At 36.9% G+C, this 11,113-nt stretch overlaps 1 protein-coding gene across 2 annotated transcripts; it reads left to right on the forward strand.

Annotated features, from left to right (window-relative positions):
- The first annotated feature begins 1,306 nt into the window (after window positions 1-1,306).
- Window positions 1,307-10,172, forward strand: LOC306871213 (LHFPL tetraspan subfamily member 2a protein-like). Of its 2 annotated transcripts, XM_079418991.1 has the most exons (4): window positions 1,307-1,525; window positions 1,621-1,775; window positions 3,637-4,241; window positions 7,403-8,157. In XM_079418991.1, exons 3-4 carry the CDS (start codon window positions 3,833-3,835, stop codon window positions 7,657-7,659), a joined length of 666 nt encoding a protein of 221 aa, XP_079275117.1. In that variant the 5' UTR covers window positions 1,307-1,525; window positions 1,621-1,775; window positions 3,637-3,832; the 3' UTR covers window positions 7,660-8,157. The 2 variants fall into 2 exon arrangements, with proteins under 2 accessions (XP_079275117.1, XP_079275118.1); XM_079418992.1 differs by having other exon boundaries at window positions 1,452-1,775; window positions 7,403-10,172.
- The last annotated feature ends 941 nt before the right edge of the window (window positions 10,173-11,113 follow it).

Below are 11,113 nucleotides of genomic sequence, written 5' to 3' on the forward strand. Positions count from 1 at the left end.
ACGGCTTGATCTGCCAAGACTGTTTTTGAAAAACCTTCACATCAATCTTGAACGCGAACACGCGTGCACACACACACACACACACACACACACTCACGCACAAACGCATGCACACACACACACACACATGTTGGTTTTTGTGGTTTATGGGGACTCTCCATAGGCGTAATGGTTTTTATACTGAACAAACTGTGTGTGCTATTGCCCTACACCAACCCTACACCTAAACTTAGCCCTCACAGGAGACTTTGTGCATTTTTAGATTTGCAAAAAAACACCATTTAGTATGTTTTTTAAGCCTTTTGAATCACGGGGACATAGGCAGTGTCCTCATAAACCACCTTCATATTGTAATACCTCTGTCATACCCATGTCATTATACAAATTTGTGTCCACATAAACATGCACACACACACACACACACACACACCAAATGTTCAGGTTTTTGTTACATTTTTCATTTTTATTGATGAAATTCATTGAAAGGTTTGAGTGTCTTATACCTCATCTGTTTGAAATTCTTTGCAGTCATTGGCTGTTAATTTTTAAACTGTTGCCATAACACTAATTGTTATTGTTACATTTTGTTCATGAAATGTGCTTTATTGATTAAATTATTTGAAATGGATGTTTTAATGCAATTCAAATTGATGTTCTAATGTAATTTAAATGTAATTTAACTGCAGTGTTCTGTTACATTATAAAATTAAACATAATTAAATGTGTTTTATCAGAAATGTCTCTATTTCACTTTGCAGTTTGACTGGTCCATTCTTGCTGATTAGCCGGCCCATTTTACCTGAACACTGCCATCTCAAAAAATGTGGGCCAGCTAATGTTTCAAAACCTGTAGGGCTTGAACGATTTGATTTTATTACATCAATTCAACACCAAAATATTAAAAGCAGTCCTTATTAATCATAAGAACACAGTTAAATGTCATACATGGTTTTTAGTTAGTGTTCCAAGCGATTAACAAAAAAGTGGCCCAATTTGCCTGATATCACCCTAAAACAAAGAAAAAATCAAAGTAGCCTAACATTTTTATTTGGTGTAATTTTAAAGCTGTAATTTTGTGAAATTATACAAAAATGTGAAAAGACTGTAATTGTATATTTAATGAAAGCTATTAAAACCAATAACTTAAAAAAAACATAACATAAATAACCGTTCTCTACTACAGTGTTGAACATTGTGAACAAATTAAACATTTTATATGGGTGTGAAACACAGGGCCAAAAACTAGCCCACTCATACATGAAGAAACATCCAGCAGTATGTCCCACCACCCAATAAGGGTGTCTCTTGTATGAACTGATTGGGTAAAGTTAATCAGATTCTCCAGACAAATGAAAACATCTTTACAAAGAAAAAGAGGGCAAATCAGAGAACATGTGAGCTCGTAGTGAGCGGTCTACCTAGACTAGTCTACAGAGGAGGCGTGTGGGCGCATTCCGAGCCATTGTAACTTCACGAGGGGCTGGAGTAAACGAGGCGGTCAAGAAACAATGAGAAAGTAGCTAAAGTGAGCTAGAACTGGTATTGCTTTGAGACTAGCGCCGAACTAGGATCCGTGATCTCTAAACGATGCCATGTTGTGTGTTTTTCCATGTATCCCAGAGCTGTGATTGTGAAGCTGAATGTTTCCAGGTCTCTGCCGTGGCTCTTCCCTTCTGGCGCGTGTCGTGTATCGTCAGAACAGAGGAGATCCGCTCAGACACTTCAGGAAGTTAACCACTAATCGGCGAACAGCCTGTTAATTCAGCACCGTGAAGGTAAGGGGAACACAAATATTTGATATGTGCCTTTCGGACTGCGTGTGTATTTGTTCGTCTCAGTGCAACTGTGTCGAATCTAGGTTCTTACATCGTCGAAAGCCACGCTGAACAAAAGAGATAATTTTCTCTAGCTGTGGAGGGATGATGCAACTTATTGATTGAGCATTTTAAAAAAGCAGAACAAGAGAAGAGAGAGCTGTGATCCAGGGAATTTTGCTGCCTTGTTTAATTATTTAAAAATCAATAAAACTGCTTTTTGAACCTGTTCTTTTAAGGCAAACATTGGTAACAGATTGTAACAGGAGGCATGAGAAAATAAAGTTCTTCTTTAAAGTAACACGAGATTAAGCCTGTAGACTGGTTAAGATTTAAAGGGTTAAGTAAACTAATATGATTTTACATCATGTAGCATGGCAATAGCATTGTTTTGATTGAACATGTACCATTATAGTCTTTTGATATGGTGTAGTGCCATGGCATATGCACCATGGTACTAGCAGTTGATACCATCACTGTATGGTACAGTTACACAGTAAAAGTAGGCTATTAGTCAGAACCTGCCAATGCAAATCCCATATTAATAAAGCATAGGAACTAATTAGATGTAGCCTACAAGATAGAGCTTTTGATTTTTGACCTCTGTGATTTTGAGGTTTTGTTTGATTGCTGAGCACCTTTGGACCTCTTTAGAAGTATTCAACATTGATCTTGGAAGACATTCCAGAGCTCCTAAGAATGAATTCATTGAATGCTTCTTGTCAGTTTTCAAACTGCTTTGAAGGCAGCATTTCAGTTGAAACCGTAATTAACCAGTGAAAGTCTGTCACCGTTTCTAGGGACTTTCTGGATCCATCTTTATTCATAAGTAGAAAACCTCTTTATCCCTTTTCAGGACCATGTTAATTCACCAGCAGGAGAGCCCTTTGTATCCTCATCTCACAGCAACAGGCTCTGACATTCTTCAGGGCCCTTAAGAATCTATGGCACTCTCCTTTTTGGTTTGCTATCTCCTTTTTTGGGGAAATCATGTGGTGTAATTAAATTAAGCGTGAGCTCATTCTTTGTGTTTCTTAGATCTGAAATGTTCTGGCCATTCAGGTAAACAGTCTTGGGCAGCTCACACATAATTAAAAATCATTCTTGAGGACTGAAAAGAGAAGTTTATTGGTAGTAACAAAAAAGCTCTAGACACAAGACATACTGTATGTGTGTATATACATATTTGAAGATTCCCTGGGACACCAAGCTTTGACATAGTGCTGTGGTTGCTCGCCTTTTCAGTTTTGAACCATGGTGCTTGATACCAAAAGAAAAAACTAACCCTAACCTGACATAATAATCTTCCATTCAATAAATTCATACATCACTTGCCTTCATAGCACTGTCATTGAAGTGTTTAAGAAAATCCTTACCTGTCATCATGTACTCAGACTCAGTTTACTTAAACTAGGAACTTTTTAATGTGAAATGTCATGCCTTTCGTATGTTTGTTATGACTGCTTTTGGAAGTACATTTTGTTTTTTCAAATTCTATATTTTAACACCTTACATACCTGTACAAACAGGCATTTGCTACTTACACAATCTTGCGGTATCACAGTAAGGACCTGTCATAACATAGACCTAGGTGAAAGTATTGTATAGCTTGCGGCACTATCCTCTGATGGGTGAAATGACTAAAACTTGTGCCATGTTACTAGGATTCTCAGAGAGGTTTGTGAACTGGAAAACTTCAGAATTAAATTGGATTGTTCCTGGTACAGACGTCAGTGTGCTGATTCAGAGCTATTGAGCAACCGAGATTTATAGCCTTGATTATAACTTTCTCAAACAAATGCTTCTCTTTTTTTCTTCATAGATTTTTTCAATCGGTGTCAGTACATGGATACTCTCAGGACAGTCCTAGAGCTCAGGAGTTCTTCTGTGGTGCTGTTTGAGGAGATCTGGTGCTAATTTAGCTGTGATGATAATACCACTGGACCTTCACTGACGTGCCTCAGCTGCTGCTTGAAGAAACCACTTCCTCTCAAGTGCTGGCATAAAGGTTCTGCAGAATGTGTCACGTCATAGTCACATGCCGCTCTATGTTATGGACCTTGATGAGCATTGTGGTGGCATTTGCTGAGCTGGTGGCATTTATGAGTGCCGAATGGCTAGTGGGATATCCAGATGGATCTGAGTTCAATTTCACCATCACTGCTTCACACCACAGCGACCAGCGCACCCTGGGTATTTATAACCGCTGCATCAAGGTGGCACAGCAGAAGGTGGTCCAGTGTGGGGCCTACGCCACAGACTTCATGGAAATAGCCAGTGGCTTCTGGCAGGCCACTGTTATATTTCTAGTCATCGGAATCTTTCTCCTGTCCCTAGTGGCCATCCTTTCGGTTTTCAGCATGTGCTTCCAGAGTATCTTGAAGAAGAGCATATTCAATGTGTGTGGCCTGCTTCAGGGAATAGCAGGTAAGATGGGAAAGTCTACTGTAGCACTGCTTTCTTAGATTGTTGGCAGTCTTTGTGGTGGCAGTTGGTGGTCATCTTTAACTTTGAACCACTATCAACTAAACACAGAAAGTTAGGGAGTGTATTTAAGTGAGACACTGAAGCTGCCCCCAGAATGCTCTGAACTCACGGCTTCAAGGCTTTGACATTCCTCTTGTGACCTCAAAGACCATGCTATCTAATTATGAACTTCAACACTCTCATCATCCCATTACAGAAAAGACAGTCTAAATATTACGACATTGAAAATGTTACTTCGGTGTCTCCAATGTTTAGAAATCCTCATTAAGTTTGTCCTATTTCTTATTTAAAACAGAGCTTGATCTGAGAATACAGAGGTACAAGGTTTGAAAACCTTCAAACCATTAAACATAAGTGTATCTTTTGCTTACTTTCTTGATGGTGATACACCAAGGGCTGGATTCATGAAAATCTCCCTAAAAAACAATACATCAACATTTGTAAATCAATTTTTGAATGTAAAGTGCATGAAATGCATTACTTTAACAGCATTAACCAGAATTAGTTTGTTAATAATTTTATAATTTGACAAAACTATATAATAATAATAATCATAATAATTGAAACAACCAAATAAATTCATTAAACATCTTTACTTTTGGGATTTAAGACTTAAAACAAGGGTGAGGATATCCTAGGTTTGAGAGGCCGAATTACGATGATTATTATGATTGTTTGTCAATCTTAAAAAAAAGATACCCCTTCTTACAAACATCTTTTTGACACTACGCTTTTTTACATTGAAAATAATAAGGAAACATTTTTAATTTTATATACCATGATGAAAAAGAAGTCCGGCATTCACCAGAGATATTGGTCACCAGAAGAAGTTTTGACACTCTGATTAGGAAAAAAAAGAGCAGATATGATGGACAAGTAACCCACAATCTATAATATGCATTTATAAAACAGGGTACATTTTTATTTCATGCTGATCTGAATTCTTTGTGCCCCAGGAATCCACACCTACTTTTGTTACCAAGCTCAAAGGAGTAGAGCTGTAATGTTGACTGTGGCAGGGCCTTCTGAGTCAAAATACCAGGGACTAACAGATCAGTCATGATAATGCAGTCATGATAATCTTATTTGCAGTCATGTCTGGAAACTAGAACAATACAGTATTGTGGTACAATAAAAATAATGTGGTTCATTTTATAGAAGACCAAGACCAACATCAGGTACTACCAAACTATGTAGCTCTTGTATAATTTCATTGAAAGATTTACAACATGTTGATTGAGTAATTTGTGAATAGTGAGAGCATGACTTCAGCATGACTTTAGAGACAGGATCTCACTTGCCTATTTAGAGTAAGAACTCAGAATAAAATAGAGGGATCACAGTGACCTGCTCTGTTTGGTATGAAGATTAGATCAGCAAGAGTTATTGCCTTGCCTTTTAAACACTACTTGCAATTAAATCCCAGTTTTTAAGTTTTTTACAGATATTTGTATCACCTTATCATATAGCTTCAACAGGCAGAAAATGACATTGAATTGAAGTCATGACTCATGGGTCACCCTGAGGTTTTACAGGGAAACCTTTCATGTTGTGAAGAGATTTTATTCTGATGATGTTATCTTCTGATGATGTTATCACACGGTTCAAAGGGGCTACAAGGTTGTTGTCAGGAACACAAGGATAAATCTGAGCTTCTAGTTTTGAGTGAGTGTGTAGTCAAGGAAAGAGGAACTTTAAAGAGAAAAATGAAGTTAGCATTCAGTTTCCAATTAAAATTTGAGATAATTAATAGATTTCATCATACTTAATCACAGTGCACTTCATTGTTTGGTCACACTTTATATTAAGTGGCCTTATCTACTATGTACTTACATAAAACAATAAGTACAATGTACTTATAGTTTTCATATTGTATTGTAAAACACTTTTGCTGCTATTAAGGTGGGATACGGGTAAGGTTAGGGACAGGTTTGGTGGTATGGGTAGATTTAAGGGTGGGTTAAGGTGTAAGGGATGGGTCAACAGTGTAATTATAAATATAATTACAGAAATTAATTACAGATGTAATTACATATAGTTATTTTTAAAAATATAAGTACAATGTAAAAACATGTATTTACAAAATAAGTGCATTGTATGAAATTATTAATTTAAATGTAAGGACATAGTAGTTAAGGCCACCTAATATAAAGTGGGACCCATTGTTTTGTTGTAGTTTTCTTCTGATTTTATGGGTAAGTGTGCACATGAGGAAGAATCTAATAAATATGCATTAATTTGCATACAGTACATGTCTAGGACAGAAATCTGAACAATTTAGAAAAGCCAGGTTCAAAACTCTTCTTTCATTTTGTTGAGTATATAGTGTTAAATGTTTTACAGAGAGGATTTTGGATAAATCTTTTTATCATTCCATAAATAAAAATTGCTTTCAGTGGCCAGAAAATCAGTGGTGTGAATAAGTTTGTTTGCCATATTTTTAGGAATAAAATTTAAATCAGGCGAGTGATCCAACCCCTTTGGAAAAAAAACTTTGGAATGTAGATAATAATAAGACTAGAGGGATTGTAAGTGCTACTGAAGTGGAGATTTCTGATTTTGATAATCTGAAGACATGTATGCAAGCAAAATAACCAAACAACTGACCAACAACGGTGTCTTAGTTGAATTCTAATTTGAGGAGAATGGAAGGTCCACACCACGGCTAACAATAACGACACAAAGGAAAATTATCATTGGAATCATTTTCTGCTGATGAACAATAAAAACATGGACATCCAATCAGAATCCACCCAATTGTAAAGCATTTGAGCATTTAAAGTGGCAGACAACGGAAGTGCAGCACATACTTCTAATAAACAGAATGTGGACACTAATATGGTTATCGTTACAGTTGTCGTTTTAGTTATTGTTCCTGGTGTGAATGGAGTTTAAGAGTTCTTTAGCTGTGTTTCTTATTAGTTTTAGCAAGTTATTTTATTGTTAACTGTTCATTTCTGTTCAATAAGTTTTAACTTTTACTACACTGTCCACCTTGCAATTATCCAAAACACCTTAGCAACTGTAATTCACAATATTTCTATTTGTTTGTTTTGAATGGATATCCTTGTAATTACAGCATTCCCATTTCTCTTTTGCAGGTCTTTTCCTCATCCTCGGTCTGATGCTCTATCCTGCAGGCTGGGGCTCTAAGAAGGTGGTTGACTACTGTGGTCCGGATGCTTCCCCATATAAAGTGGGCCTGTGCTCTTTGGGCTGGGCTTTCTACACAGCCATAGGAGGCACTGTTCTCACTTTCATCTGTGCTATGTTTTCGGCCCAGGCTGAGATCGCCACCTCCAGCGATAAGGTGCAGGATGAGATTGAAGAGGGACGGAGTCTCATTTGTGTGCTGTGAGACTTGAACACAAACCACTCAGATGAAAAAGAATAATTTGTGTCCCGTGTTTACTGATTGAAATGACTATTGCATAAATGGGAATGTATTTCAGACCTTTAGGTCTACTGATCAAGGACTTTACAAATGTATTTGCTTTTGCTTTTTTACTCACATCTCATCCTATAACTGCATTGGCATTGCAAAGTATACGCATAACAGATTATTTTTTATGAAAAAACCTTTTGAAACTAACAAATGCATTAACATTGTGTTTATAAGCAAATGCATTTTATCAGTATTTTGATTTATTTGTTACTAAATTTTACATGGACTTCTTACTAATGGCTGAAACTCTAAGCACTGCGAACAGTCCATATATGGGAAGCTGACTGCATGTTACGGTAAATTTTCAACTGTTTTTATGAGTATTTTTGTTGAGTGCAGATATTTTTCATCTGTCAACAATGGCTGACACAGCCAAATGGACTAAAGAGGACAAATAAAGTGCCTGTTGTAATACCGACTCTAGCGGTCTTGGCTTCTTGAGAGTGTGTACGCAACAGGAAGTAAGGGCTCAAGACTGTCCCAGGTCAGAAAAATGCCAAAGTTCAGTGCCCTTAACGTACACTAAATCCACACTCCCATCTCTAATACCATTTGGCAATTTCATCACATTCAGGAGCTTGCATGCAATTGCAAATTGTCCAGAAAAACTATACAGTATAAAAATTAAATTAGATAGCAAATATAATTTAGTAGGCTAGCCCAGCTAAAGTGTGTTTTACTGGTACGAAGGTGAGTAGGTGTATTTTGTTAACTGCTTTTGTGTTTGCAACTGCTTTTTCTTTTACATCGAAACAACTAAATAGAATCATTTAACATTTAGAAGTTTAAAGGGCAAAGTATTGAAAACCAACATACTGCTATGTAAAAACTTAGTGTGGGTAAAATTATACAAACACTCAGGAAATAGGCTACATCATGTAAGTAGACATTGTGCTCAAGTGCAAAGACCGAGAGTGTGGCTATATTGGGCAGGTCAAGAGACCCACGGTGAACTCTGATAGCTTTTCATCGCTGGAGGGAGCTGACAACATTAAAAATGCTGGGTTTGCTTTAATTCTGCTTCACTGGTAGGCTACTTATGGGTACAGGGCTATATGCCTATTTCGGCAGAAGTTCTGGTTCGGCAGTACTGTAGAACAATAATTAGAGAGAGAGAGAGAGAGTGTGTGTGTGTGTCGAGACAGCGCAGTTTAATGTTTACATAGAAAAATAAATCATAGGAATAAATCTTACCAGCTATGACCATCTAAGACAAGGCTGGATAACCAGCTAATACCAACCAACCAGCTTAGGCTGGTTTTAGCTGGTTGAGAGGCTAAACAGAAAATTCTGGAAACAGGAAGTTGTTGATCTCAGGAAACAGAATTCAAAAAGGAACATCCTCTACTGTCCTTATCGACACTCTCAGTGCTCATGCTTGAGAAGAGCATAAGTTGTCAAATGCACAATGCAGATATGTGGCAAACTGCATTTTAAGGCTGTGAACGGGAAGTTAACATCAGCAAATAATGAACAGAAGGACCTAGAAAAGTCATTGATTCGAGTATGATTCATCATGAGTTGGTGTGGGAAAGTACATGCTGCAGCGAGGGCCGGACTCCTGATGTTTGTTCTGTAATGACTGCATGTGGCTGGTATGCTGAGGGGAGGTTTCTCATCCAGCTCTGTGTTAGTGGATCAAAGCAGATCTTTGAGTCTCTCTGTCAGTTACTATCCTTAGACCCTGCTGGCCCTCCCCTGCTGATCAGAAATGCAAGACAGGCCTCTTCATCTTGTATGAGCATGCGATCAATTTATAATTAGGTCTGTAGTGATTAATGAATTCCCAATAAGGCACCCGCTGCTCTGATGAATGTATGCAGGCCATCCCACCTAAACTGCTGTCCAAACAAGCATGGCTCACTGTTTCATCTCATTAGAGCTGAATGTCCTGGTAAACGGGGGTTGGGGTCTGATTATTTAGGGTCAAGAGTTACTTTTCCTTTCTATTGGTGGAGCAGTGATTGTGTTGTGCATGTATTGAATATACAAGTAATTACATGTAAAATGTTTTGCTGGACTCTTGCTGTTTGCATTATTGAACAGGTTCTTTGTTTTACCAAAAAAAATCTTTCATTAGCTTATTATCCATTTAATGCATCAAGTATTATATTTTAAACTGACCATTTTGAAAGAAACTTGCCCTAATCATTCCTTTATGCATAACAAATTCACGTTTATGTAGCAATGCAGGATTTCTGTTGCTTAATTGTCATTGTAGTAACGTTGATTTACCATTTGGAGGAGCCCTTGTCAAACTATTCCTGCTGTTCCTTCATCCATCACACAGTTTATAGTACAAAATAAACAAGCACATTATATACTAAGCAGAGATTTCACATAAATGTAAACATATGAACATTGTATTGGGTTTATGTAATAATGGGAAACTTGTTTGAATAAACAGAGCTATAAACAGGCACAGCAAAACTGAATTTTGATTAGTTTTCTTATAGGCCTTTGTTTTTAACATTGTTGGTCTATTGAGACAGTTAGATTGGTGAAAAATAGAACAGTAGAATAATCAGCACATCTCTATGTTAGTATATGATAATGTAGCAAGGTTACAAAATTGCAGATAGAAAGAATTTGGACCTTTATGAGTACTTTATGAGTGGAAATGACAAGAAAAGATAAAAGGTGGTGAAATAACAGATAAAATTGTCATAAAAATAATCATAAAATTGAATTTTTAAACAATTAAAATTAAAACAATAGTAACAAGCTATACTAAAACATGACGCATAGGACTGTGGGCAAAATATAATGTAAATACACTTTAATTTGTATTTTAAATTTTTTAAAATAATGATCTGTTGACTTCATAACTTTATTTTTTACACTGTGCTGGCAATTCAGTCTTCTGCTTTAACTGGCATAAATTTAAAATAATTTGTTTTTGTTTTTTTCAAATGCTACAACATTATTTGTTCTATCCGTAGCTAATTAAATTAAATCAGGCACTTTTAGATGAATAAGAGTTAACATAAACATATTATAACATTGCTATATATTTATGCATTTAAAAAAAAAAAAAAAAAAAATTGTTTTTATTTGTCACATACACAATTATACAGAGTATAACCAGCAGTGAAATGTGTGCTCTGCATTTAACCCATCCATGTGTACACTCAGTGGTGAACATACACCCGGAGCAGTGGGCAGCCAACGCTGCGGCGCCCGGGGAGCAGTTGGGGGTTCGGTGCCTTGCTCAAGGGTCTCACCTCAGTCGTGGTATTGAGGGTGGAGAGAGTGTTGGTTATTCACTCCCCCCACCTACAATCCCTGCCGGACCTGAGACTCACAAAATAAGTGTATACATTTTACACAAAATAAGTGTATACATTTAGGGAAAATAGTAGTGAGA

The sequence above is a fragment of the Barbus barbus genome (genome assembly GCF_936440315.1).
Source record: "Barbus barbus genome assembly, chromosome: 6".
Taxonomy (NCBI): Eukaryota; Metazoa; Chordata; class Actinopteri; order Cypriniformes; family Cyprinidae; genus Barbus; species Barbus barbus.

Bases quoted from the DNA above. Each gene is read 5' to 3' on its own strand.
- LOC306871213 (XM_079418991.1), top strand. From the start codon at position 3,833: ATGTGTCACGTCATAGTCACATGCCGCTCTATGTTATGGACCTTGATG. The intron at 4,242-7,402 runs GTAAGATGGGAA...TCTCTTTTGCAG, and splicing joins CCTGCTTCAGGGAATAGCAG to GTCTTTTCCTCATCCTCGGT.